This window comes from Apis laboriosa, unplaced genomic scaffold, assembly GCF_014066325.1.
Source record: "Apis laboriosa isolate Shangri-la unplaced genomic scaffold, ASM1406632v1 scaffold14_cov150, whole genome shotgun sequence".
In the NCBI taxonomy this organism is placed as follows: Eukaryota; Metazoa; Arthropoda; class Insecta; order Hymenoptera; family Apidae; genus Apis; species Apis laboriosa.
This window is the reverse complement of record NW_025221798.1, coordinates 2,006,400-2,025,198: the sequence shown is the minus strand read 5'-3', so window position 1 is coordinate 2,025,198 and position 18,799 is coordinate 2,006,400. Positions and strand designations below refer to the sequence as shown.

Below are 18,799 nucleotides of genomic sequence, written 5' to 3'. Positions count from 1 at the left end.
AAGAGGATTAAAATTTCTTTCGAGGAGACTTTACAAAATTCTTTTAAAATTTAAAAGTTTCTTTTTCAAAGCCTTTCAAAAAAACTAAGTAAAAATTTCAACTATTTAACTATTTTCAGAAATTAAACGATTGGCCTTGACAGAGTTGATCAATTTGCCTTCCAAGTGACACCTACACTACTTACAAAACTTGAACAATTCCTCCTTCATAATACGAGTCAATTAAACCGATTTGTCTGCTTCTCTCTAGTCGCAGAGAACCTCATCAAAGACCTTCTTGTTAGTCTGTCCACGATGATCTAGCAGAATTTGAAAAAGTAACTAAAAACTCAAAAATAAACTTTGAATAATTACTCATTAAAATGAATTTATCAGCTAGCCATTACATAAATTCGATTCCCATAACCTCGATTCTTTTGACATATCACTACCATGATTTTCAATCTCTCTAACAATAACCTTATTAAACCTAAAGTACCTTATCTTACCTTAAAAAAAAAAATCAAATTTTACTATAATAATAAACCAATTAAAATTTAATCAATTACCAATAAAGTAATACTTCGATAAATTATCGTTCAAAATATAATCGAATCGAGTATGTAATAGCTACGTTTTAACAATTTTAACATTTTAACAATTAATTATACATAACTCGAAGTAGTTAAAAGTAAATTCGGCAAAAAAAAAAAAAATCGTTTCTGCAAGCGTCGGATCTTGATAATCGGTCGAAATTGCCACGACGACGCGTGTGACGTCACCGGCATCCGGAAGTGCACGGCTTTTGTGTACGCTTACGCCGCGGGGAGAGGCGGGGCGGGCAACAGGCGGGGTCTGTTAAGTTTAGCCGGCTCGACCTGGCAAGTCGACAGTGTGTCAAGATCACTTGATCCCTTGCCGCGCCTTCACCTAGAACGACGACGGCGTGAGAGGGCCTCGATTGCCGCCTCTCTTTTCTGCCAACGGAGAAGCCACTCGAACGTAGAGCAGAGGAGAGAATTCGAATTCGTGGTGGAAGGAGCCGAGGGTTTCTTCTTCTACTTCTTCTTCTGGTCGAGGGGACAATCGAGTGTGTGTCGCGGGGGATCGATAGCCGGCTTTTTCGTGTGCATCGACGAATGTGATCTTGTTACCCTTGGTACGAAACGAAGGAGGGGAGGGGGGAGCGTTTGATTTTGGGCTTTTTGGAATTTTACAATGTGGATTTAAGTGGTGGTGGTGGTGGTTGTGGGGATCGATCTTGATTTCGAAAAATTTGGAAATTTTTTGATTTTTTTTTTTTTTAGAAAATTTTGTTTAGAAAAAGTGGGATAAATTTGAAAATTCGGATAAAGTTTTATATTAATGAATATTGTATGGAGACTCTCTTGATTTTTTTTGTTTGGGAAAAGTGAGATAAATTTGAAACAAGTTTTATATCAATGAATATTTCTCTTGGAGGAAGATAAGTTTTATTGTTAAACAAATTTCTTGGTTGGGAATTATAGATATGGAACTAAATTTTTAATAAAATTGTTCAATTCGTTGATATTTGATTCGGATTTAAGGAAAAACACGTGAGAATTTGGTGAATTTAAAATCTCGTCAATCAATTAATTAACGATTATTAAATTTACGCTCGATCAGAAATCTGTATTCAAGTTTCAAAATACGTTTCAAATTATCATTATTCGATTATTCGATATCCATGCATTTGCATATCATAATTCGTAGTATGGAATATTTCGCAAAAGAACGATTCGTTCGATGACTAATCGCTACATTGGTGATACAGCCAATTAACTTTGAATCGCGATTCTACGAATCGAGTGGCAGGAAGAACAACTGGTGAAATTTGTTACAGCCCAAATGTGATAATGGATCCCTCCCGCGAGCTTTATAAAACCTAGCCTTTATAAAGCCAACCTCCACCAGCCTCTGATCAATTCTCTCCTGTTACGAAAAATCAATATATACCCACCTGAAAATCCGCCACCCGATTCGTTATCCCTTCGTCCAATTTCTAATCCAGCGTAAAAAGTGAAAAAAAAAAAATAGGGTAGTTGAAAAAATATTTTTTTTTTCACAGGCACAGCTGTATATCGAGGACATTAAATTTGATATACGATATTTAAAATTACGTAATTTATTATCCTTTCGTCGGACAATTTAATGAAAATGAGCAAAAAAAAGAAATAGAGAGGGAAAGAAATATGATAAATTGGATCAAAATTCAGTAACACGGGCGTATAATATCGTGGACATCGAACAGAGAACGATACACGTACATTTTTCTAGAATCCATTAATTAAAATTTATTAATATACTCGTCCAATCCTCGATGAAAAGAGAAAAGAGAGATAAGAAAGATTAAAAATCCTAATTCAATCCTTTCAAAAAAATTCTACAATCCGTCTTATCCAATTCCCCCCAAAAAAAAACGAAAAAAATACATTTTCATAGATGTAAAGTCACAAACTAATTCAAAAACCCATAAAGATCCACCATCAAATTCACTATCCATTTTTGGTACTAACCGAAAGAGATAGAGAGGGGAGAGGGGGGAAGAAAGATATAAAATATTCTTCCAATCAAAATTCAGTGACACGGTCGCATAATATCGCAGACATTAAACCCAAGATCCTCGAGATATATCCGAGATGCTCCTTTGACGCGGCACGAATACCTAATAAGAATTTCCATCCTCGTGCAAAGTGCTCACACGTCTCCGTTCACGCCGTTCCGGAATCCACGGAGCGGAAGTGAGAGCCACGTAGCTCGTAACACGGTCCCAGGAACCGTTTAAACCGTCCCTCCTTCCCCCCTCTCTCGCCAACTCTGTAAGCGTATAAAAATACGCTCCTCCCCACCACTTTTCACGGCTCGGTTCACCGCGCTACGCCAGACCCATAGAAATCAATTTGCCGGATCGAACGATAATATTCCACGCTGCTTGTTACAGGCAACGACTTTAGAGGAATCATCGAAAATATAGTGACGCTCGGATAATTGTCACGGGATAATCGAAACGGAGAGGTTAAATTTTCGGGTTAGATTAGATTAGAGAAAATATCTCAATCTTTAGAGGAAAAGAATTTTTGCTAATTAATTACTCGTTTATAAGTACAATTGTTTTCGACAAAGACACGTATTTTTTGTTTTTATTTCCGTTATTTTATATCTGTTGCAGATATTATGAAAGAGATGTTAATTATGAAGATAAAACTGTCACAGTCCATTAGTAATATAAAATATCGGTTGAGACTATCTCTATATTTCTACATCTCATCAAAAAGTAAACTTTAACTTGCTCGACAACAAACAAGCCTCGACCGGCATTTTTGTACACGACAATTTTCATCTCTGCTTTGTCTCTTGGAATCGATCCTTGTAAAGGTGGTACAGGGGCGTATTAACCTACATAAAAAAAAGTGTCTCACAATGGGAAGGGAAGAAAGAAAGGATACAAAGATCGGGTCATTCCAGTTTCATTGGGGGCAGAAAAAGAATAACCGAGGGCCGTATCCGTTTGATTTCAGAAGTATGCAGCCAGGGATGAGGATGGTCCTGGCCACCACGTTCTGGCTGGCTGTGCTCGTGGCGGGGACAGTCGGCCACCATCCCGCCGGTCGCCTTATCTTCGATCAATACTCCTCCCCCTTCGACCCGCACCAGTATGGAGTTTATCGAAGAGCCGGGGGGCAAGCGGACTGGAAGGATCAGGATCCTGTCGAGAAGAATCACCCGTTCGACCCTTCGATCAATCCGCCAAGGTCGATCACCAACACCGGCCATGGTACGCCTGCTATTCGTTACGTAACCCCGTTTAATTTTGTCTTTCGCTTTTTCTTTCTCTCTCTTTCTCTCTTTTTCCCTTGTATTATTCTTTTTCTCTCTGTGTCTTTATTTTCGTTCTCTCTCTTTGCCGTCATTCGTCGTCTTCCTTTTTCTATATCTTTGGCCTCTCTCCTTCTTCTTATCCTTCCTGTTTTTCATTCTCTCTTCTTCTCTCTCTTTGTGTCTTCTGTCCTCCCTTTCTCTATATTTTTCGTCCTTTTTTTGTTTGAGTTTTTCACTGTCTCTTTTTCCTTTTCCTTTCGTGTTTTTTATTCTTTCTCTCTCTGTTTGTGTCTTTCGTTCTTCCTTTCTTTATATTTTTCGTCTTCTCTCCTTCTTCCTATCTGAATTTTTCATTCTGTCTCTCTCTGTTTTTCATTTTTCCTGTTTCTCTCTCTCTCTCTCTCTGCATCTTTTTTCTATATTTTTTGTTTTCTCTCCTTCTTCCTGTCTGAATTTTTCATTCTGTCTCTCTTTTTCGTTTTTCCTTTTGTTCTCTTTCTCTCTCTCTCTCTTTCTTGTCTGAATTTTTCATTTTATTTCTGTTCTCGTTTTTCTTCTATGTTTTTTATTCTCTCTCTCTCTCTCTGTTTGTGTCTTTCATTCTCCCTTTCTTTATATTTTTCCTTCTTATATTTTTCCATCCTTCTTTCTATCTGAATTTTTCATTATGTCTCTCTCTGTTTTTCGTTTCTCTCTCTCTCTCTCTCTTTCTCTCTCTCTGTATCTTCTTTTTTCTATATTTTTCGCCCTCTCTCTCCTTCCTTGAATTTTTCATTGTCTCTTTTTCGTTTTCGTTCTATGTTTTTTATTCTCTCTCTCTTTCTGTTTGTGTCTTTCGTTCTCCCTTTCTTTATATTTTTCCTTCTTATATTTTTCCATCCTTTCTGTCTGAATTTTTCATTATGTCTCTCTCTGTTTTTCGTTTCTCTCTCTCTCTCTTTCTCTCTCTCTGTATCTTCTTTTTTCTATATTTTTCGCCCTCTCTCTTTCTTGTCTGAATTTTTCATTCTATCTCTGTTCTCTATTTCTCTCTCTCTTTGCATTTTCTTTTTTCTATATTTTTCGTCCTCTCTCTCCTTCCTTTGAATTTTTCATTGTCTCTTTTTCGTTTTTCTTCTATGTTTTTTATTCTCTCTCTCTCTCTCTCTCTTTCTGTTTGTGTCTTTCGTTCTCCCTTTCTTTATATTTTTCGTCCTTCTTTCTGTCTGAATTTTTCATTCTGTCTCTCTCTGTTTTTCGTTTTCCCTTTATTTTTTCTCTCTCTCTGCATCTTCTTTTTTCTATATTTTTCGCCCTCTCTCTTTCTTGTCTGAATTTTTCATTCCATCTTCTTCTTTTTCTTCTTCTTTTTCTCTTTCGTTCTTTCTCTCTATGTGATTTTGGTTATCTTTCTTTTTCCATGTTTTTTATTCTTTCTCTCTCTCTCTCTTTTCGTCTTTCGTTCTTACTGTCTGCGACCAATGAAAGGTGAATATATATCATTTCGGTTAATATGCTCGTTTCTAATGTAACAAAGGGACGGGCACGTGGGTCGGGTAATCAAGTTCTCCGCTACGATCGAGATAAGCGGCTGTGTTCGGATACTTGGAGACGGTGGTTGCCAACGTTGATCAAGGGAACGAACCTCTTCGCCGCGAGATTATACCGCTTACCGTGACGAACCTAATTTACGGCTAATTTTAGATAATAATATCGAGGGAATCGTTGAACGTTGGACAATGTGGGTTTCGAGGGGTTTCGAGACTTTTTCTTTTTCTTTTTCGCGTAATCCGTGAAAAAGTGATTGTTTCGGACGGATCAAATTTTTCTATTTCGTGATGAATTTTTTATTTTTTAAATTTCACGTTCAAATTTCGTTTATAGTGATTTATTCCAATTTGTTATTTAAAAGATATTAAATGAGATAAGAAAGATACTTTTAACAGTCTTAAGTTAAGAATATTCGTGGAAAGATATCAATTTGCAAATGCATAATTTCAATTACTAAACTTGAAAATTTTCTAAGTGTTGAAAATTTGTGAAAACAATTTATACGGAACAATTTCCTCGTGTATTTTCAACCTCGTGTATTTTCAAAGATGTTATTACAATAACACGAATTTGATTACAATCGATTATTTTGCAAATATTCTATTTTTAAGTTCAGTTTAATATATTGCAGACCTTCGAATGGTTATTTTTCGAAAATAAACTTCCCTTCCCCAAAACATTAAATTTCACGTTCGAGCTTTCGTTCGACGTAAAATTACATTATTAATATTTTGTTAAAGCGCGCATAAATCTCTAAAAACACCGAATGTAAATTTCTAATGGATTTCAAACCGATGGCTGTCCACAATTATTCTAAAGTCTTCCCTTCAATGCAATCGAAATATTACTTACATGTTGCACGATAACAGTGATGAGAAGAAATCCAGAAATGTTTAGATTTTCCACCGACTGCTTATGAACTATTTATTGTAAAGATGCAAGATAAAATATTTTTAAAAAAAGTTCTTCTTGCTTCAAAAAAAAAAAAAAAAAAATTCTTACGATTCCAAATTCCAAAATTTCGACTTAAAATTACATTTCCAAGAACTCATTTCAAACATTCGAAAATTTTCCAAGGGATCAACTATTTTCCAAATTTCGTCCCACGATTTCAGATTTCACCGAGGAACAAATCCACCACGGAAGCAAACATCCCTCGATCCCCGACCACCTCGACTCGCCTGAGAAGACCGCCTCCAATCCCGATCGATCCCGCGATCTGCCCAACTCGGAGCTGCCTGCCGACGACAAGCTCGTAGCTAAGAAAGGAAATGGCGCGAAATCTACGGAAAACTTATCCAGATTGTTCGAGGAGTCGTTCGTGGCCGACGACACGTTCCAGGACCAAGGCCCCGGCTCTCTCGAGATATACAAATTGGACCTCCTTCGGGAGAGGCCACTCCTCCACGGCCACCAGGTGACCATGTTCCCCGGGAGCAAGGGGAAGAGCAAAGTCCCAAAGAAGACGAGCCACGCGGCTTGGAAAACACCCGTGAAAACACTCGACACTTACAGGCCGCCCCCCGGCCTCCCGATGCTCCTCCACAAACAGTCCAACTCGTTCGACGAACCGAGCACAGAGGTCCCCCCGAGCGCCGATCTGTTCGGCGTAGGTGGCGTGCCTGAGTTGCAGGTCGGTTGCGAGGGCCTCGAGGCTGCCCACTACAAGGAGAGGAGATCGATAGACGGGGGGTGGGGCAAGGACAAGGCGAGGGATCCCTGGATGCTGGACGTGACGCCGATAACCTTGGATCTCGACTACGAGGGGGGCGCGGCTGGGGAGGAGGAGGAGGAGGAGGAGGAGATGGACGAGCTGCTGAAGCTGAAGAGACTGGAGACAACCACGAAAGGGGTGAAGAGGAACAGGGGCGACATGGACGCGAAGCTCCATTCCGAGTTTCACTCGGAGAAAGGGGCCGAGAAGTTGCCTGTGCGCGGTGATTTGGGCTCGAGCCGCGGCAACGGGTCGGGGCCTTATCGAAGGGTGGAGGGGGGCGGGGTGGATACCTTCGAGGATGGCTCCTCGACGTCGTCCGGTCGAGGAGGATCGAGTCGTAGGATATTGTGGACGGTGGAGGGAGGGTACAGAGAGGAGGGGGGGAGGCAGGGAGATCGCGGGAAACGTGCGCTTTGGGGTTTCGGGGAGAACGAGGGGGTGGTGAGCAGCGACGAGTTGCAGACCGAGAACCAGAGGCGGAGGATGTATCAGGAGGAGAGGCGGAGGAAGGAGGAGGAGGAGGGGAGGAGGAGGGCCAACTCGGAAATAGAGAGGATCAGGGGGGAGTACGAGAGAAGGTTGGACGAGAGGCAGAGGGAGGAGGAGGAGAGGCAGAGGCGGTTGCAGGAGTCGAACAGGTGGCAGCTCGAGGCGGAACACAGGCGACGTTTGAAGGAGGAAGAGGAGCGGAGGAGGGAAGCGTTGGAGGCGTCTCGTGGAAGGTCGCGAGCAGTTGCTTCCCGCGAGGAGGAAGAGGCGAGGAGGAGGGGGAGGAAGGAGGAGGAGGAGGAGATGGACAGGAGAAGATTGGAGGAAAGGAGAAGAGAGTGGTTGTTGAAGCAGAGGCGAATAAAGGAGGAGGAGGAGGAGGAGGTGAGGAGGAGAGGAATGTCCAATTTAACCTATCCGAGAAACGTGACCGCGGAGAGGGAACGGCAGAGAAAGTTGGACGAGTACGTGGAACGGAATCGACCGATCGAGTTCCCTCCTCGTCATCATCATCATCATTACCATCATCATTATCAGCAACGCCGACCTGACGACCCCTCGATGATAGATCGTCGAAGAAAAGAGGAGGAGCGTAAATTGCTCGAGTACCAGCTTCGAAGGAACCAGCAGGTGTCCAGGGCGAACGATTCTTACGAGAGAAATTTGGCGGAGCAGAGGAGGAGGATGGAGGAGGTGAGACGGATATACAATCCAGGAAATCTAGGAAGAAGAAATCACGGTCCATCGGCCCCCACGAATATCGATCCGAGGTCTCACGGGGAGGAGGCCAGGCGGAGGGAGGAGGCGGCGAGGAGGATGGAGAAGGAGGAGGAGGAGGAGAGGCGGGCGAGGGAGGAGAGGATGAGAGAGGCGGAGAGGCGAGAAGAAGAGGTACGAAGGAGGATGTCTAGGTGGTACGAGGAGGAGAGGAGGAGGAGGGAGCAGGCCAGGCTGGAGGCGGAGAGGATGGCGAAGGTGCAGAGGGAGGAGGAGGCGAGGAGAAGCGCGGCAGGAGGAAGGACGAGCGGGTACGAGGATCGTAGACGATTCGACGATCATAGAAGGAGGCAGGATACGGGTCTTATTCCGGCCTATTTAGTCTTGAACAAGTCGAGGAGGCCCGTTGTTGAGCGCGCGAGACAAAGGCAGGAGGAGGTGGAGAGGAGGAGGCAGGAGGAGGTGAGAAGGTAATGAAAATTCGGACGAAATAACAGGGAGTGGTTATATTAAATTATGAGAAATTCGGATGGGTTATTTGTCACAGGGCTTATTTCGATTCCCTTTCTGTTCCATTAGAATTGCTATATATTTATTTATTTTTCTCTCGAATTTTTTGATATTTTATTCAAGAATATATCTCCATGTATGATTACGTTTCATTGGTCAAGATTAGTTGCAAATAATTTTTTAATAAACTGCTCTTTTTTTAGAGAAAGAAATTTTAGAGATCCGAATTACTTTTTACACGATGTAAAACGTGTATATATATATACACATATATATAAAATGTAAGAGGAAAGCTGCTCTAATTTATTATCTCTATCATGCTCTAAGTTGGTAAGTTTCTAGAGAGAATATTCCATGACGCAATAGATTTTCCTAGGCGATAAATACTCCAGACAGAGCCCACACGTCGGCCCTCTTACTAATATTTATGATACCACGGCAACCCTATAACCTTAAAGCTTGACTTTCGGAATGTTTCTCATCGTTATAGATCATTTCCCTGAAATAGTTGTTTTGCTATCATTCTTGCTGTATCTCCTCTACGATAAATTTACATCACCTTTTTTTTTTCCAATATATCCTTTGGAATGATATATATATTTTTTGAATTATATTCCAAAATTTTATTTAATTTTAATTTATCTACCTATTAGAATAAAAATTTTTATCTTGTCAACTTTCTTATAATTAATCGAATAGTTTAAAAATATTAAATTATATTATTATTAAGCAAAATTTGCAGAGGTGTAATAAAAAGAATTCTTAATTTCGATTGTTCCAATACGCTCATTATCGACTGTTCAACATGACACGCAATGGCATCCGCTATTTATTCAAACCTGCAAACATAATCTCGCGTGCGTAACACTTTCCATAGCCACGATAAATGATTTATAATTATAGGCTACTATAATTGAAAAGAATCGAGCTTTGCTGATTTTAAGAGAGAACTTTAATATTTCATAGTTAAAACGATGCATAAAAAGTTAACAGATTCCAAGATAAAATATCAGAAGAAATAAAGAAATCTATTCTCAACGTAGATATTAAAAAAAAAATACATCAAATTTTCAATGAAATTCATTTAAGATTACTTAAAGATTAGAAAACAAAATAACTTTCTCTCCCAAAAATTTCGTATCAATTTTACGATATAAAATTTATATTGCGGCAAATATAGCATTAATATACGTGTACATCTCTGTCGAATACGAGAAAAAATTCAAAGCCCTGAATTACGCGAATACAGAGAGTAGCTAACGTGTTAATTACAACGGTGGCGGGTCAAAAAAAGGGTGAGACGAGTTGCCGCCAGTTATTGCATCCCATAAGATCCATCTGCGACCGCCACGAAGATAAATATTCAGCCATGAGAAAAGCTATCCGACAATTTCGTCGTCTGGCCATATTCTAGCGACACTCGGTTTAATGAAACAAACAGCCGCTTGGCGGCGCACAATAAGCTTCCTTTTTCGGTCTACCGATGGTGTAACGTGTATCTCGTTTTATTCCACGCAGGGCGAAGGAGGCGAGAGAGAGGGAGGAGCGCGACAGGATCATGAAAGAGCAGTGGAGACGACAGGAAGAGGCGAGGTTGAACGCGTTGCCTGTGAGCGCGAGAATAATAGTCCAACCTCAAAAGCCTAAGGTGATACCGAGGATAGGAGAGTTCGATTTCCCGGTAAGATATCCATTTCCTCAAAACGTCGTTCCAGTTACAAATGTTTTGTAATTGTGTCTCCTTTGAGCGTAACACCGCTGATCCTCAATATCCTTGTTTGTGAGAGAAGATAAAGCTTCTGAAGCTGGGCTTGGGAAAAGTTAGGTTATGTGAGATTGAAGGCTGGCGTTTCAAAAACGTAGTATATTTTGACAGTAGAATTGATTTGATTGTTGAAATGAAATAGTTTAAGAATGGTTGACTTGTTAAGAGGTATTTGAAAAGATAGCTTGTACTTGAAATATAACTTTATGCTTGGAATAGAAATATTGTTCCTAAAATAATAGACAAGATGAAAATGGCTAACTTTATATTTTCTAAAACAACTAGCTAGTAAAGACAAAATATTGAAATACATAAAATGTATTTATAATATAATTTTATGTTTGGATATAATGTATTTCAAATATTAAATATATGTGAAATTGAATTCAAAATATTTTTATTGATAAAACTGAATCTTTTACTTATTTTTTGTTTAAAACTTAAGTTTAGTTCAGCTCACATCATCACCCAAAAGATTCATGAAAAATAAATTTCACAATTAAAAACAACTGAATTTTACTCTTAAATATATATCCACATTTTTAGTTATTAATCCTCCAATTATTGAACATTAGATTGAAAGTTGAAAAAAATTCAAAAAATACAATATTGCATTTATTTTAAATGTTCCAACAAATTATATGAAATTGTCAATGTCTATAACTTCCAATTAGAATTTTATTTTTTTAGAAGCAAGAAATATTAATCGCTACTTCTGTGAATGTTCAAGCTTTGCATTCTCTCACATGTTCTTCTACTTGCGTGTTCACAATGATATTGATAGCGAAAATTCGATGAAGCGTTAGAAAAATGAAATTGAATCGAGACAAGCGTGGTTAGTATCGATTGGTAATGGAAACACGTGATCATTAAAGCTGAAATAATTGCGCACCGGATACGTGCAAGCAACGTATAATAACTTACTAGCATATGTTCGTGATCTGAATTATTACAACTCGTAAAAGGAGTAGATAGAGAGACATTATAAATTATGTGTTAATCATAAATTAAGGGGGTGAGAATAACTACTATGTTGCATGGAATGAATATATATGTATCGTTAATATATTTTACAGCAAAGAATTTAGAAATCTTTAGAATGAAAAGATTATTTCTTTTTTTTTTTTTTTTTTTTTTTTTAAGATATATAAATTTCATCGAAGAAGATAATTCCTATGGGAAAGTTTAAAATAAAAAAAAGTTAAAGTTTCTGAATATTACAGTTGTTCGTTATTCTTTTTTAGATTACATTATGAAATGTAGTAGAGATAAAATAAAAAAATAAAAACGATTTACGAGAGAAATTATCATAAATATTACTTTTTCCTGCTACGTTCTATAGAAAATTATTTTAATGGGACAGTTAATCTCAAGTTTAAGGATAATATTTATCATGAATTATGAAGTTGGAAATAATTATGTCAATGTAAGCTAGTACGTTAATTATTACAGTTCCACAAATTACATATTAATATAACATAATAATTATTTATAGAGTATTTTCTTCACATATATTTGGATTCTTTTTAAAACAGATTTACTCGTCCAATATTAACACAGAATACAGAAATAAAGTAATTTTTGATACTTCTAATCTTAGAGTTGATATATTTAGACTTTTTCCTTCTATTTTTTAAACAGAAGTCATAAATAAAAATTTTACTCGTTTATTCTAATACTGAATATCCTAAAATTGTCTACCTAATCAACAAATAAACTTACGCTATTTTTAATGCACAAAAATAAAACTCACTTCATCCTCAAAATATACAAAGATATCCACTTGCTACTAACTTCTGTTTCTTTGCAGGGAGCTAATCCATATCAAGGTGGAGTACAATTCCCCAACTTCCCAGCCCCACCCACTCGACGACCACCTGTACAAAGTCCCCCGCCCTGCGTCTGGGCTGTTATCCAATGTTGTCCATCGAATCAACGTCTGGTCACATGTTTCGAGTCCTTGGGCTGTCCAGGTGTCAATTGGGATTCTAATCCTTGCAGAGATAGCGTCTCTCAAGCTGCTAGGGCACAGGTGGAGAAATTCTACAGGGAAACCGAGGACGAGGACGACCGTTATTGAAAGGAAACGAGAAAATGTAGATTGGTAGATTCCATAGATATTTTTAGTATATTTTGGTGAGGAGCATTTCTGCGAATGGGTCGAAAAATTCAACCATCAAAATTTGGAATTTAAAAAATTTTTCGATTAAATAGTTATTAATTATTGACGAACAATATCAACAAGTGGAATTCGATGAAAGAGTGATTTTCAAAATTTTAAGAGCAATTTCGTAAAAAAATTTTTTTATTAAAAAGTAACCATCAATTATTAGTAAATAATTGTTATATTATATATAGATGAAAAATTTAATCCATTAGCTCTATGATATTTTGATAATAAAATCGTTATGAAGGAATAATACATACAAATAAGGAAAATGGAAACGTAATTTCGTTTTCCAACAAGTTATAACATAAAGAATTATTATTATCATAAATTTTCGATCAAATTTTTATTAAACTTGCAACTTCGTTCGAGAAGAAAAGTAATTCGATCTACCGAGTGCCCTCATCAATATTTTTAAATAACAAAAATAACCTATGACACGTTGGAAGAAGAGCGCCGCTTGTGTTCTTCGTATTCTTAGAACGTAAAGACGTTTATAATACGATAGATCCGCTATTTTTCTATTCCGCTTCTATCAGATCGTCGTTGCACGACACGAGCCTTTTTAAATATAACAAAGCGAACGATTGCGCCAACAATGATTTCGAAATCATCGTTGCATTGTTCTCCTTATGAAATCGATGGATCAGAAATTTGGCGAACATTTTAAAATTTTTTTTTTTTTCTTTTTTCTAGAAGTCGTTTCGATCGCTCTTCAGAATATAAAATATTTCGCGAGAGTTTCGAAATATACATCGAAGCGTGGAAATAAAAACTTCGAGAAAAAGTAAAACAAAAAAAAAAAAACTCGAGCAATTGTGAAATGCTTTGTTAAAATATTCAATGAATTTTAATTATAAAATATAGCGTGCAGTATTTGCCCGGAATTTTTTCAGCTCTGATGAAAGCTCATTTCCTGACGAATTATATTTCAATACCATCTTGTACGTACATTTGCTAAAATTTTAATACATCGACATCAGTTCTCATCGTGTGTTAAAATTTAATATTCTGTAATTTTCAAGCGTTTTACTATCTGGCAAAAAAGAATTAATTTTAATTGTTTATTTATATACAAGAAAAGTAATTTTCTTATTCCAAAATAAGATACACATGTTTACAATAATAACGTAAAAAGAAAAAATGTATATAAGAATATTCGACACAATAACATCTTGAATCAACTTTCGTGTATTATATCTCGGATAAATCGGTTTGACCGGCTAAATAAGCAATAACAAGATCCATTAAATCGTTCCATGCCCTCGATAGAAGGACCAAACGAAACAGGAATCGTTCTGCTTTACAGAGCTTGATACAATTCCGGGAGGGAGCCAATATTCAACAGAGAGTAACTGATCGTTTAGTATTGGCCGGTTGCCAATTTCGGTGCCGAGTCGGTAGCGTGTAAAAATATAGGTGTAAGAGAGAGAGGGAGAGTGAAAGATACATAGAGTATGCGCGAATGAGAGAGAGAAAAAAACGCGACATATGTTCACGTCATAGACGCACGTGCTATTAAGCATGTTCGCTTTTTGCGTTTAACGAATGTAGAGTTATTAACTGTACGTATTTTGTCTTTTTCCCTCTTGTACGTAGTCGTCGAGCTATATTACCGCAGCTTTCTCACATGTGATATAATAGATAGGCTCTTAATTAGCTGTAGCTGTAGTAGTACGTATTTATCTCTGTAAGAGGAAACGACATTTGACGAGTATTATTATTGCGGATCGTGTCAAAAATTGTTCCGAAAGTTTGTATATTTTTGAAAGGTGTATTTTAGAATTATTTTGGAAGAAGGATTTATTTTACTAGCAATATTTGTGAATTTTCTTTGCACTTCGTGTGTATACATATATATTTGCACGAAAGAAAGAAAGTATAATGGAACGTGTATAGTAAATTGTGCAAGGATAGTGTCAGGATACTTTACTGCCGTTTCCTTAGTTAAAAGGAGATTTTATCTTTTTTCTTTGTAACATTATTGTTGGGTAAGAAATGCGCAGATTTTGAGTCTACAAAAGCACGTAGAAGTATTTTAACTTTATTTGAAAAGAAGCATAGAAGTTCAAATTAAAAAAATTTCAATTTGACACATCAATTTTGAAGACATTTCAATATAAAATTGTCCGATATATGGAAAAATATTAAATAGAATATTTTAATTAAAGACTATAGATTTTCTAAAAAGCATGCACAGAACTTTTTAATCTTTTTTGAATTTTGAAATTTAATAGAATTTCAAATGTTTCAATACAGAAGATTGAAAAATAAATATTTCAATATTTCAAAATTTTCCAGTATATGAAAAATTGAAAAATGGAAAAATACTATAAAACATTTTAATTAAAATCACTATAAATCCCTAGAAAACGTATATTACATACATAAAAAAAGTGTATAACTTCGAACATTTCAATATATGAAAAATGAATATTTCAATACGTAAAATTTTTATAATATATATATATATATATAGAAAATTGAGGAACAGAAAAATTTTAATTAAGGAAGGCAGTTTGGTCGACCATTATCCCAGATGGAATATTTAATTTCTTGTTCTGATTGATATTTTAAACAAGGATAAGATCGATATTTTTCTACTTATTGAAAAAAAAGAACGTGTAAAAATATATGGTCGAAGTAATGAAAAAGGATTTCAGAGATTCTTAGCTCGCTGTAACATATATTTAACATTTAACTATGTAATATACGTAATGATTCTTTATAAATACGAATATCTAACGCAATCTCAAGTGTGTTGTTTTTTTCATTTTTCGTTAATTTATTATTATAAAAAAAAAGTATGTAAGTATATATAAGCATCACGTCACTATAATATAAATTTAAATTTTATTTAAAATATTGATTCGTTGGTATTTCCAATATTTAACAGAAATATTTAAATGAAATGATTTAAATCATCTTGTATTTAATAATATATAATGCATTAATTCGAAAAGTAATAAACTATTTATATGAAATTGTTTCCTCTCGAATGAAACTGGATATTTTGTCAAAAATCATATATATTTATATAGGATAAGAAATAAATCCAAACAAGATGATTATTTGATTTAAAAAATTTAACAAAAAAATGTTCATTAAATAAAATTGTCAATTACATTTTTTTTCATAAGCAAAAATATTTGATTAATTTTTTAATGCAAAAATATAAATATCTTGTTATAAATTATTAAAAGTACAAATAATATTTATTCAACATTTATTATTCAGATTTGGCCAAGTTTTATAATTTAAATAAGAAAAAGTAATGAAATATTAATGCAATATAATAAAAAATTATTTTATTATATTATTTTACAATAATACCTTATTATTCTGCAATTTTGTTTGCACAGATTTAGGTTATACACAATTTGTGCATACACGTTTAAAAATTAAAATCAATTTTTATTTAAATGAAATTAATACCTAGAATAAATTTACATTTATCTTTATTTTACATCAAAATTGCAACTTGATGTAAAATATTTTTTATCATAAAATGAGTTTAAATTTAAAACAATAAATAAGAATAATTAATTGTAAAATAAATTTCATTTAGATCAAATTTTTACGTAAAATAAATTTAAATTTGAAAAATAAAAAAAGATGATAATATATTTAATCGTAAATCACGAATTTTATTATTCGCCTTAAAAAATAACTATTTCTTCACTTACAGAAAGCGCGCAGTGAAATAGATCAACGCTTGGCGCGACGAAAGTTCTTAAAATTTCCTCTCTTCTCCTTCCCAGAGAGTTGGAATAATCCCGCATCCTATCGGACGCGAAATAGGCATTGCCTGTTGAGAAGTAACGTGACCAGAAGGTCGAACAGAAGAATTTGTTTTCTTCCCATCCTGCACCTTCTAAAACCATCTTGGACGTGATCGTCCCTCCGGGTAACCGATTTCTCTTCAATTTGTAATTTCACTCTCGGCTTTAGTAGATTTGTTACATAATCATTACTTTCTCCTGAATCCCTGCTCGAGTTTCAATTACAAACGAATATTCTTTTTTTTTTTTTTTTTTTACAGAATTGACCGTTTTATTCGAACTGTGAAATTTTCTTGGAAATTTTTTAATCGAATTTTCATGGATCATTCTAATCGAGATGAGATATTTTTATATCTGTTAAATTAGTTAAAAAATTAGAAATTTTTTTTGAAATTGTGACGTGAAAAATATTTCCATCCAATACAACGATAAACTTATCATATTTAATTATTTATGTTTCGAGTTATTATATTTAATTATTAACTCTGTAACTCTATAACTTTACTTTAACTATATCAATTTTGATCAAAGTTGAGGATCACTTTCGGGAAACCTTTGAGAAACTCGAATCCGCAAGAATCGACCGCGAAACCTAACCTCAAAAATATCACAAACTATGCCCGCCCAATGTTCCAGACGAAGTAACCCATCATGGTCGAATCTAGACACGCAAACTTCGTCATATTCGCTCGATAAACCAATGTGTGGAGTTTAGGTGTCTCGTTTCATCCCGTGCCGCGTTTCTGACATACTAATTGCGGAGCAATACCCCGCAACGGTAACCGCACAGTTCATAAACGTATCCCTCCGTGGCATAATTACCGAATTTGCATGGAGAGGGCGCGTCGAGCGGCGGTCGTTTTCACGAAATTGCCGAAACTCCTCGTAACCAGAATTCGTAGAAAATCCTCGAAAACGTGCAACGACAACAATTTAACAACTCACAAGTGAAAAAAGTGAATGGATTACCATTTTTTTTTCTTATTTTGTAATTTTATCAAATTAAATTTCGTCGTTTTCGATCCATAATTTTCGAAAATATCATTCAAAATTTTTAACATTTAAATACCAATTAATCATATAAGTCCAAGTATATATCATTTAATAAAAATATGTAAATACTTTTTATATTCTGTTTCATTCGACGAGTTCCCTACTCTGCATAACGGAAGTAAAAAAAATATTCCTTCGAGGGGGGAATAAAGCGATTTAACGCCCAAAATGATACAAGTTTCCTCGGTTTCAAAGGCTCGAAGACAAAAAACAGGAAAAATCGGCCGACAACGTCCGCGGTTGCTGATTTTTCGGCATTTGCATCCGCCTCGCGTTCTCTTCGCACCGTTTTCCTTTTCCACCGTAATGGCGGTCGATAACGAGGACATTCATCGGCGAAGGACTCGCGAACTCTTTCCTGTCCAATCAACCACATTGTTATTGCCGTCGAAAATACCTCCAACGGCGCCATCTTGTCTTGTCCGCAAAGCCAACCAAAAGGGAATAATCCGGCTACTATTCAACCCGGTCGTCCTCCACGATCTTCGTTTCGTGTTATACACAGAATGCTTCTGTTTTATCCGAAATTTCTTTTCCAAAGGAAGGAACTTTACGAAAATTGTATATTTTTGTAAAAGTTTTTTTATTTTTCGGTTTAAGAAGATGCATTGTGCAGTATTAATAATTTTTCTACGATTAATTATAATTTTTAATGCATCATTCGTTACAGGAAATTCATAAAATCTATTATGTGAAAAATAAGAAGATTCTACGACGTGTAATATTTATAATATATATTTTTAAGAATTTTTTTTTCCTTGTAATAGTTTTTCCTTAAAATATATTCGGACAAAATAGACGCTTTATACAATTTGATTTATTAGAATTTATTCGATCTTCGTTTCTGGCAATCGATCGAATGCATTGATCAGTAGAGCAGGTATAGTTACATCAATGTGTGTGTTTAATCGCGAGAAGAAAAACGTGCATAGATGGATTTGAAATAATCTGAGGTTTCTCGAGAGAAATTATACAAAAATTTTAAGGATAATGTAATATTTTATTATTTAATTTTTTTTATATATATAATTTTATATATATAATATTTTTTTATATATAATTATTATTTTATTTTATTATTTATTTAATTATTTATTAATATAAATTGTCAGCATGAATCTTTAATATTTTTTTAGTGTTCTTCATTCTCGAAATATATAAATTAGTGGAAATTTTTCGTTGTAAAATTTTGTATATAAATAATATGCAAATAAATATAACAAAATCAGGCAATCTTTTCTATATATTTG

General features: G+C 35.5%; 2 protein-coding genes across 10 annotated transcripts in view; one reads left to right on the top strand and one right to left on the bottom strand.

Moving 5' to 3' along the window:
• Positions 1-15,464, top strand: part of LOC122710692 (trichohyalin-like) — a 63,569-nt gene extending 48,105 nt beyond the window's left edge. For 4 of the 8 annotated variants that reach the window (XM_043928701.1, XM_043928702.1, XM_043928704.1 and 1 more), the window contains 4 exons: positions 3,519-3,775; positions 6,465-8,742; positions 10,301-10,463; positions 12,358-15,464. In XM_043928701.1, coding sequence (XP_043784636.1) covers positions 3,523-3,775; positions 6,465-8,742; positions 10,301-10,463; positions 12,358-12,627 — 2,964 coding nt within the window. In that variant the 5' untranslated portion in view covers positions 3,519-3,522 and the 3' untranslated portion in view covers positions 12,628-15,464. Of the gene's footprint in view, positions 1-904; positions 1,139-3,169; positions 3,376-3,518; positions 3,776-6,464; positions 8,743-10,300; positions 10,464-12,357 lie in introns of those variants that run through there. The other 4 variants (XM_043928707.1, XM_043928706.1, XM_043928700.1 and 1 more) reach the window with 4 other exon arrangements.
• Positions 1-18,799, bottom strand: part of LOC122710694 — a 122,283-nt gene that overhangs the window by 82,603 nt on the left and 20,881 nt on the right. The gene's annotated exons all lie outside the window — the stretch shown is intronic.